The sequence below is a fragment of the Cnephaeus nilssonii genome, assembly GCF_951640355.1.
Source record: "Cnephaeus nilssonii genome assembly, chromosome: 13".
NCBI classification, from domain to species: Eukaryota; Metazoa; Chordata; class Mammalia; order Chiroptera; family Vespertilionidae; genus Cnephaeus; species Cnephaeus nilssonii.
In genome coordinates, this window is record NC_137084.1 from 121,853 (window position 1) to 138,800 (window position 16,948).

The 16,948-nt window shown below is 65.2% G+C and overlaps 1 protein-coding gene across 1 annotated transcript; it reads right to left on the minus strand.

Annotated features, from left to right (window-relative positions):
* Positions 1 to 197: 197 nt before the first annotated feature.
* On the minus strand, positions 198 to 16,590 carry DUSP8 (dual specificity phosphatase 8). Its single transcript, XM_079787622.1, has 7 exons — positions 16,223 to 16,590; positions 11,128 to 11,465; positions 9,383 to 9,521; positions 4,644 to 4,810; positions 4,003 to 4,162; positions 3,712 to 3,835; positions 198 to 3,443 (listed from the first exon to the last, which is right to left on the minus strand). The coding sequence occupies exons 2-7, from the start codon at positions 11,356 to 11,358 to the stop codon at positions 2,399 to 2,401; spliced, it is 1,866 nt and encodes a 621-aa protein (XP_079643748.1). The 5' UTR covers positions 11,359 to 11,465; positions 16,223 to 16,590; the 3' UTR covers positions 198 to 2,398.
* Between the last annotated feature and the right edge of the window lie 358 nt (positions 16,591 to 16,948).

Consider the following 16,948-nt stretch of genomic DNA (forward strand, 5'->3'; position numbering starts at 1 on the left):
GTAACAGGAAGGGTTCCACACCGGACCTCCTCAGTGATGCCCTCCCCCCACCCCACCTGCCCTGCCCTCTGCCCTCCGGGTTTGGGGCAGTCCAGCTTTCCAGGCCCAACATCCCGACCTCCTGGCCTCAGAGGGGCCTCCAGGACCCCTCCTCGCCCTCCCACCCTGAAGAAAGAGGCAGCAGACGCGTGGAGAAAACATCCATCTCAGGATTTATTACAACACAATTTTCCCAAATACAAAAGAAGGGGGCAGGAGGGGAGCAGAACGTGTGGCCGCGCTGGGGGAGGGTTCCGGGCAGCCCAGTCCAGAGAGACTGGAGCCGTGCAGTGGGGGGACCTGCCACCTCTCCTCCGCTGGACTTTCCAGCAAATAATAGGAGGGGGCCGATCCATTCTGGGGCCACCCCAAGACCAGGGCATGGAGGTGGGGGGCGGGCAGGAGGGTAGAGAGCTGAAGGGGACTTGGAGAGGACTGAGGCCCACCCCTCCCGGCCTGGGTCAGGGGGTGGAAATGACCAGGGAGGGGCCCCCAGCACACAAAGGGGACCTTCTGGTTGCAGCTGCTCCTTTTGGGGTGACCAGTGCCTCAACAGCAAGAGCACCCCCGCCCGCCCCCCGTGAGACCTGCCTCCAGAGTGCTGGGCCACACGAGTGGCCCGGACCACTGTCTCCTGGACAGCACTCCACCTAGTGTCACCTCAGAAACCCAACACAACAGACAAACAGGAGGCAATTTACATAATCAATAATAATAATAATTAACCAATATTAATAAATACTTAAACCTCTAATCCATAGATTGCAAATACAACAATGATAGCTTATTTCTTGGGGGACGGGGTGGGGACAGAGAGCAGGAACAGGACGTCTGCTTGCTTAGAGGAGGCATGACAGGGACACGGGGCTGTGGGTCCAAAGAAGAACAAATAGAAACAGCCAGAGGGGCAGCTGGGGGTGGGACTCAGTCCTGCCGGGGCCACCCCTCCTGCCAGCTTCCCTACGGGGCCAGCTCCACATCCTGGACCCTAGGACTTCTGAGGTCGGGGGACATCTACTCTAAAAACCTTGGGTCCCAATAACCCCAGTGGGTATGGGGCCAGGTGGCTGGGCCTTTTCTCCTGCCCTCACTCCCAGGCCAGCCCAGCTGGGCCCAAAGCCGCCTGGGTGGGGCCCGGCACGCCACCTGGAAGATACGGGAGGCTTCGGAGGGGAGAGCTCTCCAGGAAAGGGGTGTGCAGGGGGTTTCTCTCCTCTGAGGCCCCTGTGAGGGCCGGGTAGACTTGGGAGACACATCCTGCATCGCCGAAGGCCCCCCACTCTGCAAGCATGGGGCTGGACGTGCTCACGGCCCTCCCTCGGCAAGGTGGCCACTCCTTGCAACCCTCACCTGCAGTGCACCTGACTTCCAAGTCTGGCCTGGGGCGGGCTGGTGGGGGGAGAGCCCAGAATAAGACCCTAAACCCATCTGCCCTCTGACCAGTGCAGCCAGCATGGCAGGCCGGCGAGCTCAGCTCCTCTCGCCAGACACCCCAGAGGGCGCTCCGGGACACTCTCAGAGCAGAGGGGAGGGAGGCAACCTTTGAATAGCCTTGCTGAGCCCCTGAAAGTGGGCCTGGCTCAGGCGGGCGTGGGGGGCACTCCACCTCCATCCCTGCTCCGGGACCCCTGCCTCTGACACTCAAGAGCCCCCTTCACCAATCCTACCCTGTTCTATACCCCAGCCCCCCGCCTTGGCAGGCCCAGTGCTGGTCAGCACCTGCCAGGCACAGGCCTGGGGAAACGGGTGGTGGAGGTGCCCTCATTGGCACCCACACACAGTGCCTGGATCTGGCAGAGGGGTGGCAGGGACTCCTGGACCATAGCTCCTATGGCTTTGGTGCACAGCCCGAGAAAGGAGGGGGGATGCGGAGAGGAGTGGGCGGGAGGGCAGGCGGGAGTTTCTGCGGCTCAGTTTGTGGCAAGGTTTTTTTTTTTCCTTTTTTCCCTTTTTTCTTAAGTAAAAAGTGCACGAAAGCTCGGCAGCCTCTTTGCAATGGTCAGCAGTGTTTCCTCAGGGTGGGGCTGGCGGGGAGGGGACCCCGGGCCTGGCACCCAGCTTGCGACTGAAGGGTGGCCTCATATTGCTTAGAAACGTGTCTCAGTTTAAATACCAGACTAAAAATAGAGCTTGGAGGACCACCCTCACTGTTGCCAAGTCATTGCCAGAACGAACAGCTTCAATAAATAAAAAATCGAAATATTTACTTCTCGATAAAAATCGCAGTAAAACCATTTACCTTTCTTTGCATTATATATAATATATATTTATAGTGGGCCCGGCTGCTGGCGGCCCAGCCGAGGGCAGCGCAGGGCTCAGGGGCACCGGGTCCCCGCGGAGGGGCCGATGCTGGCCACCGTCAGGACACCTCGATGACCTCCACGCTGCCGGAGAAGCTGGCCTGCTTGCCCAGGGCGGCCAGCTCCTCACTGCGGGCGCGCCCCTCCACCATGCCCTCCTCGAACTCCATCTGGCAGCTTCGACGCTTAAATTGCGTCTCTGGTGCTGGCTCCTCGGGCCAGCTGGTCCGCGCGTCCCGGGACTCGGCCCTCGCCGCCTCCCGCCGTCGCAAATCACCACCGCCTGTGCCCTGTGGGCCAGCCAGGCCGAGGGGCGAAAGCTGTACCCCCTGTGCACCCTCAGGGCTGAAGCACCAGAGCCCGTCTGGCGACGGTGTGCCTGGCGAGTCCAGGGGCGGTGCCCAGCCCCCAGGGCTGGCCGGCTGGCCTGGGCCAGGCAGCCCGGGCGCCGACAGGGCCGAGAGGCCATGCCGTGGAGTCTGCCGGGCAGTGTCCCCAAAATTCAGGCCGAGGCCATGTGCGGGGGAGCGGGCAGGGGAGCCCCCTGGAGGTCGGAGCCGCCGGCGGGGCCGCGGGCGCAACTCGGTTGCTGCATCTGGGCTGTCGGGGCTGGGCGAGGGCAGACCTCGTACCCCGGATGGGCTGTCCAGCTTGCAGAGCTTGGGGGCCTCGCCAGGGTCAGGGGCCCCGGGGCCATCCGGTCGCTGGCTGGGGGTGTAGGCCGACTTGATGTCGAGCGAGAAGGAGCGCTTGAGGCGGCTGGTGTCCTGGAGGCGGTCGGAGGAGAGGTGCAGGCCGTGCAGACCCTGCTGCAGCACGCTGGTCGCGGGGGCTGCAGCAGGCGAGGGGGGCTCCCTGCCCGTGCCCCGCTTGCCCTCCCTGGCCGAGCTGGCTGCTGCACTCCCCGTGGCAGCACTCTCTGAGGTAGGTGGTGGCAGTGGCGGCAAGGGGGCTGCAGGGCCTGGGAGGTGCTCGGGCATCCCCGGGAGGGGTGCCCCATCGCCTTGCAGGGCAGCCAGCAGCTTCAGGCTCCGCTCATACTCCAGCAGCTGGCCCAGGAAGTTGAAGTTGGGCGAAATGGACGGGCGCCGGTCCTTCACAAACCTGGGGCAAGAAATGGATGGGCGCGGGTCCTTCACAAACCTGGATGGCCACGGACAGGCTGTGCGCCCACCTCTCCCCGGCCCCAACTGCCCATCCTGGGCACACAGCCGCTGCCAGACCCACACGTGCTGGGGCTGACTCAGGCCTCCCTCCCCGCTTTCCCTCCACAGCCAGCTGGCCCTGAACCCTGGGCCACTCTGATGCTAGTGGGTGGAGAGGGGAGAGGAGGGGGCAGGCAGTCTCCAGTCACAGAGGGAAGCCTGGCTACCTGTAGGCGTCGTCTGAGGACATGCCCATAGTCTTCATGATGTAAGCGATGGCGATGGTGGCAGAGCGGGAGATGCCAGCGAGACAGTGGACGATGACTTGGCAGCTGGACAGCTTGGCTTTATCTGGGGGCGGGGGATGGGGACCAGGTGAGTGCAGGAGTGGCCAGTCCTTCCCTCCCCCAGGTAAGGAAACTGCGCCCTCCCTGCTGCTAATAATAGCAGCCACCTCTCCGGGAGCAGCACCCCTCCCGCCCACCAGCCCCAGGAGTGGGCGCAGGCGCCTCCCTCACCGATGAACTCGATGGACTTGTCCAGCCAGGGCAGCAGCTTTTCACAGTAGTTGTCGTTGATGGGGATGCGCATGAAGCGGCTCTCGCAGATGAAGTCCGGCTTGGGGCAGGAGTTGCTGGCATTGAGGACATAGCTTATTCCGTTTTGGGTCATCAGATCCTGGAGGGACAGGGGGGGCAGGTTGGAAGGGGGCGCAGCTGGCGGGACCAGGGGCACCCGGATCCCAGAGCCTCAGAAGTCGCCGCGCCGCGGGGCTGGGCCCTGAAGCCCCACCCATTTCCACCCGGGAGCCCCCAGCCTCTGCCAGCCCCGCCCACAGCCTGCCTGGCTCCCAGGAATTTTAGGGCAGCCTGGGCGGTGGCTTTACCCTCTTCCCTCGTCACCATTTTTAAAACACGGGATTCTTTCAGCGCTGGCCAGGGGCCCAGTGACATCAGCGGTTCGGCATGTGGGCTCTGCCGCTGAGGGGGCAGGGCACTACTTCCTCGCCCTGCCCTGCAGGGCCCTTCCCCCAGCCCGGCTCTAGTAATGCTGCTACCCCTTGGGTCCTCCAGTAACCCCAACCCGGGCTCATCCATCCCCCACAGGCCCTCAGCTCCCTTCCTCCCCGGCCGCCTTCCCCCTTGGCCTGTGCACACACCTTGTTCAGGACATCCTTCTGAGAGCCCAGGTAGAGGTGAGGCAGGATGCGGGTCAGGCCCACACTGGGCACAGGCAGGCAGGGCTGGGAGAGGCTCACAGGCAGCAGGGCAGCCGGCTTGCCCTCACAGAGGCCGGGGAAGCAGGAGGAGAAGGTGGCAAAGCCCCCTGCAGTAGGAGGAGCGAGGAGACAGTCAGGCAGGCTGCTGGCTGGGGCAGGAGAGAGCCCAGGGCACTGATGCCACCGTGTCCCAGCCACACCCACCCTGGCCCCACAGCCGACCCTCTGGCTTGAGCCCTGGTCTCAGCGCTGGGTGCTGGAGGCCATCTCCCCACTCCCACGCTGCAGCTTGAGCTCGTGCTGTGCGCCTACAGCCCCTGACTAGCGCGCCCACATTCCTCTGCGTGCTAGTCAGGGGCTAGCCCCACTGGGGACGCCACTGTGATGCCCGTAAAACGTGGGGTCGAGGTGGCGGTCAGCACAGCACGCGAGGGCCCAGGCAGGGGCAGGCTCCCAGGCCGTGGGTGTGGATCACACAGCTCCTCCATACCTGTGGCCGGGCCAGACTGGGCCTTCCACCTCTCCCCCTGGGCTGATGCAATACCTCCCTGCCTCCATCTGGCTGGGAGCCCCAGGCCAGGCTTGGGTGCCAGGACCAGGAGGCAAGAGCTTCTGAGGGGGCCCTCCCCTCCTCCTGGGCATGACATCACCCACTGGAATTGGCACAGCCCGCAGGGGCATCTGCGCTCCAGTTGTGGCTTCATTCCACCAGCAAAGACCAAGGAGCTGGGCACCCTGGGGACTGGGAGCACGCAGGGTAGGCAGCGGGCACACAGACTACATGTGGCTGGCACGTGCACTGCCACAGTCCTGCACAGCACATCTGAGTCCTGGGCCAAGGGTCAGAGGAGGGAGCCCACCACTGGCCAGAATGACCTGGTGGGGTTCTTCCCTGGGGTACCCCTGACCCAGTGCGTGACCACGGCAGAGCTGTTCCTCGTCCTACGCACCACACGGCCAGGTAGGGAGGCTCACAGAAAATGACGGCAACGACACACTGAGAATGGACTCGCTCATACCAGCCTGGCTGGGTGCCCAGTGGCCACCAGCTCTTGTAGAATGAGGAGGGCCTGCCAGGTGGCATCCTGGGGCAGACCGCACTTCTGGGGACACAAGCCCCATGGCACCTGCCCTGCTCCCCGCCCAGCAGGCTGCTATTTCTGGTCTCAGTGGACCAGTCCATCCAATGAGACAATGGGGCCGAGGCCTACCCTCTCCAGCTGGAGGAGGCAGCAGAGTGAGGTGTGACCTGGTCTGCGGAAGATCTGGCTGATCCCAAGGACAGAGACACCTGGGGGCCTCAGCCTTCACCCCGGCCCAGCTCAGAGTTGTCTGTGCAATCCCCCACCAGAGTGCCCCTGTGACCTCAATGAAGGGGCATGACTTTGGGAGGCATGGGGGACCTCCAGGCTAGGAAGTGGAGGTGCCAGCCTTGGAGTTCCCAGGTTCCCAGGAGAGGAGGCCAAGCTGGGTCCTGGGGGTCGGCTCCTGCTCATCACCCAGAGCCAGGGGACCCCTGGTCCAAGCGTGGGGTGGGGGGCTCCCCCAAGGAAAGTTTGTACGGTGCACAGCTTGCCAGTCTTTGCTGCAATTCCTCAGGTACAGCCCCCACGACCCACCTGGCTAGAGCCAACTGGCTTGGGGTGTCCCCTATGAACCCCCTAGATGCCAGGTCAGGGACGCCCAGGCTCTGGGGAGTGGCGGCTAACCCGGACCCTCGGCAGGTCCCCGCACTCCCAGACTTGGGAAGGCGCCCCTACCTACCCCCTTGGCAGCCACTTCCTGCAGGAGAAACTCCTCCTTCCCAGCCAACCCTGCTCCCTCAGCTTGGCAGGGGCAGGCCGAAGGGGCTGCGGCTGGTCTTGCCCTCACAATGCAATCCTGGACTCGCACAAACGCGCGCCGGGTCGCCGCCCCACCCGCCGCCTCTGCCCCGCGCTCCAGCCCCCAGGCCGCCCCCCACTGCCCTCCCGGGAGGGTCCCCACCCACCCTTCGCGCCGGGGCTGCTCCCGCCTGGATCTCCAGACAGGGTCCAGGGGCGCCGTGCGCGGGGCCAGGCGCGGGGGCGCACCCCTCTGGCGGTGGCATCCCCAGCCCGCATTCCGCAGCAACGCGCAGGAGTGGCCATGGGTGCTGGGCCAGGCCGCTGCTGCTTAAAGGGCCAGGCTCCCTCCCCCACCCCACCCCCCAACCTCACAGCCCAGTGGGGTGGGGGTGGGGGACAGGGAACTGGGGTCACAGCAGCCGATTCTCGCACCCCAGTGCGCCTAACCCCATGACCCTCTCCCGCTCACGACAACAACAACCTCCCAGTGGTGGTGGAGGTGGGGGGTTGGGGGGGAGGGGGACGGGCGGAGGGCTCCCTCCAGCGATGCTGTCCTCTTCCCCGCGCTCCTCAGCGACCTTCATCCCTGGCCCAGGGGTCAGTCTGCCAGTTCTGGCCTCTGCCAACCTACCCCTGTGCTGGGTTCCCCTCTTGCCCCCTCAGCCTGTCCTTCCTATTCTCACTGCTCAAGGGCCTGCTTGCCTCCAGGTGGGAGCTGTGGGCAAGGCCAGGAGGCTGTCCCCATGTCTGGGTCCTGACTTGGGGTCCCTATGAGCCCTCCTTATACCACGAGGGTCATGATTTCTTGACCCTCTGAGAAATCATGGCTCGGCTCTCAGAGAAATGGGGCAAATACGCTACCCTTGCAGGGTGGGGCAGCGAGAGCGGGAAGAGAGGGCCAGGGGGCACAGCCAGGTCCCGGGGAGCCCTCCTGGTGCATCCTAGCTCAGTGTGGGGTGAGGGTCCCGGCCCCCTGGCGGGAGACAAACCACTAGAGGCTCTGGCCACCTCCCCATGTCCCCGAAGCAGCTCGGGGACCCTCTTCCCACTCGTGCTAGGTGCATATGCACACACTGCCAGGTCCTGGCTGGGCCCTGGGAGGATTCCCGGCTGCCCAGGACACCTGCACAAAGCCCAGACCTCTGACCTCTCTCCCCTCCAATCCCCACCCACTCAGCCCCCACACGGAACTGGCAGTGGTGCCGTCAGAGTGTCTGCTTTTCTGTGGCTTCTGGGTCCACACAGACACAAACCCCACATCCCACCGCGATGAGCTGGGGACACTGGAGGTGGGACACACACCAGGCTGATGCTGGCCACCAGCCTCCCAAAGCCACGCACAGCTGCAGACCTGCTGCATGGAGACCCAGCTGTGCAGGGCATTGGGCCCGCAACAGACACATGAGCAGAGAGCAGCACGCGTGCCTGGGCACCACGCTAAGCCACACGATGGGCTCACCTGGCACCTCCTCTGAGAAGTCTGCCTGAGCAGCCTGGCGAAAGCAGCCAGCCGACTGCCCGCAGCCTCCCTTGCAGGCTGTGGTGAAAGTCTGTGCTGCCTCTGGGCACCGGTCCTGGAGGGCACCAGCCCTGACCGGGATGCCATCCTAGTGCACTGCCCCTCTGCCACCTGGGCCCCAGTGCACCTAGTGCCTGATGCCACAGCCTGGCACCCACCGACCACCCCGCCGGTGCCTCTCGTGGCTGCTGCTCAGGGCAGGTGTGTTGAAGAAGCAGACACATGTCCTGTCGCTGAATGATGGTGGGCGACACCCTGGCTTGGGGCTGGGGGTGCCACCGCCCGACGGGTGCGCCCCCGCGGCTGGCCCCTCGCACGGCGCCCCTGGACCCTGTCTAGAGATCCAGGCGGGAGCAGCCCCGGCGCGAAGGGTGGGTGGGGACCCTTGGGGACCCTCCCGGGAGGGCAGTGGGGGGCGGCCTGGGGGCTGGAGCGCGCGCAGCAGAGGCGGCGGGTGGGGCGGCGTCCTGGCGCGCGTTTGTGCGAGTCCAGGATTGCATTGTGAGGGCAAGACCAGCCGCCCAGCCGCCTCCCACTCCACCGGCCTCCATAGCCCCTGGCACACACAGGGCAGGGGCAGGAGCACCCAAAAAAGCCTGGTCCTGGGCAAGGAAGGTGCACATTCCTGGGACAGGCCAGCTCCATCCATCCCAGGGTCTCGGGAGGTGGACTCTACAGAGGTGCCTCAGGAGGAAGGAGCCAGCAGAACCTCTGTGTGTGTGTGTGTGTGTGTGTGTGTGTGTGTGTGTGTGTGTGTGTGTAGGGGGCTTCCCAGCCTCCAGACTGGCCTGGCTACTCTGGGAAACAGGAAACCCATGGGGACCTCTGAGGACCACCGGGCAGAGGGCATGCTCCAGGGGCTGTTGCCAGGTATCCTGTGCTGCACTGGAGCCTCAAGGGCCCTCTCAATGGGGGACCAGTTCTGCTCAGACTGGGTTTCTAGAGGCTGAGGCCTATGACCCCTCCTTGGGATAGTTGCTGGGGGGTGGGGGGGCTGCCAGCCGAGCCACCCACATCTTTGCCTAGATATCTCCCCCACTCCCACCACAAAAGGTATTTGGGGGTTTCCTTCTGTCCACCTCTTCACCTGCTAGTGGAGGGGGCCCCAAAGTGTGGGGACCCAGGGGAAGGGACGGTGGGGCCCCAAGAACTACAGAACCACTGCCCCAGACAACACTGATCTCTGGGCTTAGAGAGAAGAATAGGGGTGGATCCACCTGGAACCCCGACTCCTGGATGCCCCTGCCCCCCCTCCCACCCCTCAGCCAAGCAGATAAGGGTGAGAGAGGCCAAGGGAGAGGTGTCCTGCATCCCTCCAGGCCCTGGGAGCTCACCTGTGAGAATGGCCACACTGTCGAAGCAGCCGTCCAGCTTGCTGAGCAGGATGGAGAGGAAGCTGTCTGCAGCCAGCACGCTGGCATCCCGGGTGCTCTGGTCATAGACAACCACGTCCTGCGGCTCCTCGGCCTCTGCCTGAGGCCATGAGCAGAGGGCAGAGGTCAAGCACCAGCAGGAAGGGGCTCGGGTGATAGAAGGGAGGGTCTGCGGCCACCTTGCTGCCTTGAGGGAAGGGCAGGCACCCGACCACCCACCGTATACCTGAACAGGTGTAAACACCCATGGCCGCACAGGCAGGCCCTCAGAGCAGGCAGAGACGGGGACACTGGTCCCCATGCCGCCACGTACAAGAGTGAAGGGAACGAACACTGTGGGTGTCCGCTGTGGGCCAGACCCACGCGGAAGAGACAACAGGAGGCTGTGGCAGGTCCCCAGCAGGCACACATGCAGGGCTCACAGCAACAGGATGGCACAGCCAGGGACTGGGCTGGCCCCCACGTTGGCCGAGGTGAGGGGAACCACCCTCAGAGTCCCCGGGAGGCACATTTTGGGGATTTGAAGGCAGGGTACCTTTGGGTCTGGCTCTCCTCTCCCTGCACCCCCAGCCAGCTAAGGGGAGACAGGGCTGCAGCAAAAGCCCCCAATTCCGGAGGCAGCAGCTGGAGGCTGGGCTCCACCTGCCCTCCTCCCCCTCCCAGTGCCCAGCCTGGGGGCCAGATGTTCAGCAGCTTTTGCTTAGAGAGAGGCTGATGCCCCCGCCACCCAAGCGCTCAGCCCTTAAGCCAGCAGAGCTGCCAACCCCAGCCCGATGATGTCACCGGCAGCCAATGGGGTTGCACTCTGGCAGGGAGTCCTCGCTGGGGGTGATTAATGACCGGATTCCCCTCATTGAGGCTGCAGGGAGTCCGTCTGGGTCAGCCCCTGGGGTGGGGGCTCTCACCTGGGTCCTCTCACAACCGGCTCTGCAAGGGACAGGGCCCGTGACTGAGAGCTCCCCACAGCTTCCAAGGCTGCTGGCATGTCACCCCACCCCCATGAGAAGTGCCTCTGTCTTCCCAGGCCACTGGCCCTGTTGTCTGTCCCTCCCCAGCTGGACTTGATGCTACTGGGAGCAGAGACAGGACTGTCCATTGCAGGTGACCCGACATTCTTGGGAGCCACAGAGAGAATTCTGGGTCACTCAGGACTTGAGAGGGGAAAGAACGGGGGCGGGGGGCGGGGGCGGGGCGCTGGGGACGAAGACGGCTCATTATAAGCCCCTTGGCCGCGCCCCATCCTCCTCTGAGTCCTCGCAGCCACCCCAGCTGCCATCCTGGTCCACTGCCCCTTGCCGCCTGGGTCCCGGTGCCCGGTCACACCTCGCTCATCTACTCATACTCCTCTCTGGGCCCATGCTGGGCCCCTGGGACATGGCCTTGTCTGGTGTGTGTGAAAAGCTCCGTGCGGGGCTGAGTGAGGATCCAGACAGGGTGGGAAGGCTCTGGGAGGGTGGGCAGGGGCGATGGGGTCAGTGAGAGCCGCCCTGGGGATGAAGCTGCAGGAGCAGGGGCGCTGCCCACAGCAGCCCGGGAGTGGGTGGCTCTGAGCATTTTGACCCTGAGGAGCCCGATGTGGGTTCAAGGGCAGGGTGGGGGCGGCTGCCCCAGACATGCCCTGTGCACCGGGCTGAGGAGCTCAGCCTGCACCTGGGGGTGACGGGAGCCGGTGGGGAGGCGGGCAGCGGGACTGGACGCGCCGGTACCTGGCTGCGCACGGCGGGCTGAATGAGCTCCGCGATGGTCACCTTGCCCTGCTGCAGCCGCCGCTTCACCAGCTTGGAGCAGCAGATGTTGACGGAGCTGAGCACGTGCCAGCGGTTGTACTCGACGAAGGAGCGGCTGTCGATGACCAGGGGCCCTCCGGGCCCGCCCCGCAGCAGGCTGGCCAGCTTCCTAGCATCCATCACCTTCCTGGGGAGCCGGTCCCCGGCCATGGCAGGCAGTGGGCAGTGGGGAGGGGGTGCCCCCTGAAGTGAGCAGGGGCTGCTCCGATGGCCCAGGTGTGGCCTAGGGTTCGGAGTGACTGGGCATGGTACCAGACCTGCAGGGAGAGGTGGCCAGTCAGCAGCAGCCTTGGAGGGGCCAGTATGTGACCCCAGCACCCAGGAGGCCGGAGCCTGCACCCACAGCCTTCCTCTGGGGAGGGAGGGGGGATCGGCATCCCTCTGCTAGCTCTGACAGTGCGAGGGACCCTGCTACATGGATGGCACACCCCTGGGGTTTCTGTTACCGCCCCTCCCCTCTCTGGACCCCACATCTTCCCAATCCCCAGGGCCCCTCGCTGCCAAGTCCCCTCCCCCCAGGCGGTACACCCTTCCTCTCTGATCTGAGTGACCCAATCGCTCCATAAGCTGATAATCTAGACGGGGTGGGGGATGGGGTCAGAGCTGCCTCCGCAGGCTGCTGGGCTCCTGGGGACTCCTCTGCTGCCACAACCTTTCCAGGTCTGCAGCCCAGGCCTAGAGCTTGCTGCGCGCTCGCCACCCAGCGTCTGCAGCCAGTATCCTTCCCCGCAGGGCGTGTCTCACGCTCACAAAAAGGGGGTGGTGACAGCGGGTCTCTAGCACAGTGGGGGCCTGGGGTCTGGGAGCACCTTCAAAGGGCTGGTAGATCCCAGGATGGGGTGGGGTGGGGGCAACCCAAGGATAAAGGTCAACATGGGTGATGCATATCTGGGATCCTCAGCATGTCTCAAAGACCCTGGGCTGAGGGGTGAACGGAGGGAGGAGGAGGTTAAGGAGACTGCAGAACTCTGGGTGGAAGCCCCCTCCTGGGGGCTCAGTGCCAAGTCTCTGCCATCCCACCCCACCTGCCAGGCCCTGCCTTTGCTTTAAGATGGGAAACTGAGGCTCAGGGAAGGGGTGGGACCAGCCCAAGGTCACACCAAGGAGACTGGACAGAACCCCAGGTCTCATTCCATCAGTTCTTCCCTCCACCACATCCCCGCCCAGCTTGGGGGGCGGGGGTGGCTATTTGATTCCTTCACGAGCAGTTTGGAAAGCTTCTGGGTTCTAATCTGCACCTCTTCAAGGCTGAGACCGGCCACAGCCACGAGGCCTCCCATACCCTCTCCTGCAGGCCCAGCAGAGCCTCCTGCCCTGGGACATGGAACCAAGAGCCCAGCTCAGAGGCCCAGGACCCTGAGAGGGACACAGTTGGGGGCGGGGGGCACTGTGGGCCAGGGGGTCCTGCACCTGGCACTTGCCTCCATGTCCTCATCAGGTGGGTGGGGCAGTCACCTCCCACCTAAAACTCCAAGAGCCAAATTGAACTCCAGCACAGGGAAGAGGGAGGGGCTGGGAGAGTGGAGGGCACTATATGCCCTCCGGTCTTTAACTGCCCCTCAAACCAGCAGGGTGTGAATCCAGGTTGGAGGAAGGCAGGGAGCGGGGTGAGGCGGAGACCAGAGAAGGGAGGGGCGATGCCCGCTGGGGCTGCAGGGGGGTGGGCAGCCCGGCCCTAGGCCCTACCTGGTCCCCCCCCTGCCTCCCCAGGATCTGCCAGCGAGGCCCTATTAACCACTACAGTATTGTTATTTGCAGCCAAGGGGGACTCATTAGTCAGTTAGCACCTCCGTAGTCACCATGGCAACAGCAGAGGTGCCAGGCAACCGCTCCTCCTGCCTCAGCAGCCCCTGAGCAGGCTGGCTCTGTAGAGTGGCAGGTCCCCCTCCTCACTTGCTCCCCCTCCCTAGCCTTGCAGGTGCCCAGGACCTGGGGGCTGGGACCACCCCCAGCCAGGGCCATGAGGCCCCTCCCCTCTCCACCCTGCACAGGCTCCGGATGGCCAAGGTCTGGCCTGAACCCCTCCTGCAGGAGACCCCTGGCACAGAGCTGGCCTCCTGGGAATGCATCCTCACCCACAGGCCTCCTTGGACCTACAGCTTACCTGTCCCTCTTGGGCTGTGTGGATGGGGCTGAGCACTGGGCACAGAGTGGGGATCGGGTGGGAACGCTCAGGACAGCCTCGAGCAGTCCAGTGGGGCTAGAGCAGGCCAGGTGGGTACAGAGGAAATAGCTATTGTAGGGTCTTGGGCCTCCCTGCTTTCAAGGACCCGCCCCAGTCTCAGCCCAGACCCCATTCCTGGGAACTGAGGGGGAGAGCCCCCGACCACCTCCTATTCCGGAGCCTGGGTGTGGGAGGGAGAGAGGCACAGCCCACACCCCATCAGAGGCTGTTCCCAGTCCAGAGGCAGGAGACCCCTCCCTGTCCTGGCTGGGTGCAGCCTGGCTGCTGTGCGGGGTGCACAACGCTATGCCTGCTGGGACATACCCCTTTGCACACTGACCACACACAGAGCCATGCTTACCCCTTTCCCACAATGCACCTCACCCCACCCTGCCATGTATACTTACTCACACCCAAATGTGTGTGCACACACATGTGGTCACTGGACATAGGTGTCCTCACCCTCTGCATGCCATGCCCAATCCCTCTAGGTCCCAGGACACCCAACCCCCCGTGCCAGCCCCACGACTTTACACCGTCGCTCCCAGGGCCTCCGTGCAGCACACGCATGTACCTGAGTGCATGCATGACCAGGAAACACAGCTGACAGCACCCTCACCACTGTGCCTTCTGCTCGGCATCTAGGGACCGGGAGCTCACTACCTGCAGAGGTGGCTAGGCTATCAAGACTGAGGATGGGACTGTGGCTCTTCCTCAGAGGAGTGGTGCCTGGCACCAACAGGCAGGCGCCCAGGGAAAGCCAGCGTGGAGGGACCGAGATGTCCAGCTTGCTATGCCCCAGGGGCGGAAAGGCCACACCGAGACCTCCAGAGGCAGGCTTCAGTGCTCCCCGCGGGCTAGCTCACACCACCCCCACCTATGCTCATCAGGGACCCCACATGTCACACCCCTGCTCCCCTCTCGGCACCCAGGGGTGGCTAGGACAGGACCCAAGCTGGCTTCACTGCCCTGGCCAGCCCAGGGAGGCTATGGACTTGGGATAGAGGGGGGTGGGGCTCTGCCCCCTTGGTACCCAGGGGTCTTGGGGTGACCTGGGGTGGGAGGGCTTGGCATGTGGGGCCTTGGAAAGGCAGGTGGGACTGACCCTGCAATGCCCGGGCTTCCTCTGCTCCTGCCTGGCGTGCTCTGGCCTCACTGATCTGCAGGGCTTGTCCCCGGGGTGCACACCAGGTCTGCCCAGGCTGCTGCTGGTCACCACCCTCCAGGTCTCCCACCTGGACCAGCCCCGAGCATCTCCCGTTCCTGCCCAGGCAGAGCTGTGCCGGAGAAGTGCCTCAGCTCCTGCATCCCCGGTCAGTCTGACCACGTCTCTTTGCGGTGGGTTCGGCCCCCTCTTCTCCTTTCCATCTGAGCCTCACATCTTGGAAACATAACCAGGATTCCCTCTAGCCTCCCCTGGCCACAGCCATGGCCGCCGGAGCCCTCTGTCCAGGAGAAACTTCTGGACCCCAAAGTCAGCCTCATCCTGAGGAGAAGTGATGCTGGGAAGGGCCCTGGAGCACAGGATGGCCCCGAGCATCTTCCTGCATCTCCGTTCACGGAGCTCACCCTTCCTGGAGGCAGCCACTGGAGCCAGGAGCCTTCCCTCGGGCTGAGGGCAGCAGGGATGAGAACCTGCCCAGCAACTCTCCCAGCCCCACTGATGGCCACGACCTCAGGATGCAGCCCATCCTTGGCCAGTGCTCATTGGCCATCTGAGTGAGGGCAGGGGACATCTGTCCTCTGAGCAGGGAGGGGCGCTGATGCTGCTCACAGCCCAGGGCTGCCCTGGGGGCAAGGTCTGGGGCCCAGAGCAGGGAGAACACTGCTCCCCTGGCCCGCAGCAAACCCCCCTCCCCCCCTGCCGGCACCCCACGCTGCACAACGGGCACACTGCAGATGCCACACCAGATCCTGCCACCGGCTCCCCCAGCCCCCATTCCCACTCCCCCTGCATCACTGCAGCCCCAGGCCGACTACCCCCAGCAGCAGCCAGAAGGCAAATTCTCCCAGAACATAACCTGCTATGGGCTGGGCCCATTGATGCCCCCTCCCCCCCAGGCCAGGCTGCTAAGTACCACCCCCAGGTGGGTAGACAGGCAGAGGGAGGCTGGCTGCACTCAGCCTGGCAGTGCCAGCCCCTCCCCCAGCACCCGGGCTGCCTCCGCAGCGGCCTGGCGACTGTCTTTATTCCGCAGTGGCCAGCTGAGCACCCAGAGGTGGGGGTGCCAGCGGCGGCCTGGGTACACAGGAGAGGTGGATCTGCAGCCACCCTCCCCCCCCACTCGGAATGAGTCCTTTCCTGAGGCTTCCGCAGGCCAAAGGCCCTCCGCTCCCGTAGCCACAGCCTCTGCACCCCACAAGCCCGCAGTAGGGACGCCCTTCTCCAATTCTGCGCCCCAACGGGGGCTGAGTGTGTGTGTGTGAGGGGGGAGGGGGCGGCCGCGGCGTCGCAGGCTAGTGCAGTGGTCCCAACAGGTACCCTCTGGATCTCAAACGGTCCCTCTGGGTCCTTAATTCATACCCCTCCCCCCGCCAAGATAAGCAGCAATCGCAAGGAGAAAGGCGGCGAGGCGGTGGCAGGGCGTGGGCCAGGCCCGGGGCCGCTGGGCGCTGCAAGAGGCGGGGGAAGGGCTTCCCTGTCCGGTCGTGGCATCCCTGTGAGCTGGGTTTAGGGCCGGCAACCCGCGAGCCGGGGCCGCTCACCTTCTGGCTGCCTCCTCCTCCCGGGAGCCCTCCGGACGCAACCCCCGAGCGCTCCCGAGGTGGCGCCCCCGGACCGGACGCCCGGGCTCCTCCGTGCGGTTAACCTCCTCCCCACTGGCGCCCCCCGCCCGCCCACCCGCTCACCTCGTTCACGCTCGCCTCGGGGGCGCACCGGGGACCGCGTCGCGCTCAGCGCGCAGGGTCAGATGCGCCGCCCATGGGCCCGGCTGGGGCCCACGCAGCCGGGACAGGGGACCGGGGAGCGTGCGGGCCGCGTCGCCGTCGCCGCCGTCGCCGCCACGGCCGCCGCAGGGAGCGCTTGCTCGGGCCGGGACGCGCGCACTGCGGGCGGGCACGCGCACTCACGGCGCGCATCCCACCCGCGGCTCGGCGGGCGCGGCCGGTGCTGCTCAGGCTCGGGCTCGGCTCGGGCTCGGGCGTCCGGATGGGGGGCGCGGAGCCGGCTCGGCCACCGCTCGCCCGCGAGTGACAGGCCCGGGGCGGAGGGCGGGGCCGCCGGCGGGGATGAGGTCATGCCGAGCGAAAAAAGCCCCTGACGTCACCTGCAGCCAATCAGCGTGCGCGGCTCGGGGGCAGGTGACGTCAGCCGGAGCCCAGCTTTGGGTGCAGATGAGAGGCGGAGGCCGCGGAGGGCGGGGGGCCGGGCTCGCCTCTACTGCCCTCCGCCCTCTGCCCTCACCCCGCACCCGGACACTGGCTCTTAAAGGGGCCGCGAGGGGTCCCTGTGCGCGCCTGGGACCCCATCTTTCCCAGCACCATCTCTGCCTCTCCCGGGGATCCCCAGCCTCACCGCACACAGACCCGCGGCGGGTCCGGCTGACCGGGTTCCCCGCGAGGGTCTTCTCCCCG

Bases quoted from the DNA above. Each gene is read 5' to 3' on its own strand.
- DUSP8 (XM_079787622.1), bottom strand. From the start codon at position 11,358: ATGGCCGGGGACCGGCTCCCCAGGAAGGTGATGGATGCTAGGAAGCTG. The intron at 4,811-9,382 runs GTGAGCTCCCAG...CTCCTACTGCAG, and splicing joins CAGTGTGGCCATTCTCACAG to GGGGCTTTGCCACCTTCTCC. The intron at 4,163-4,643 runs GTGTGTGCACAG...CTGTCCCTCCAG, and splicing joins AGAAGGATGTCCTGAACAAG to GATCTGATGACCCAAAACGG.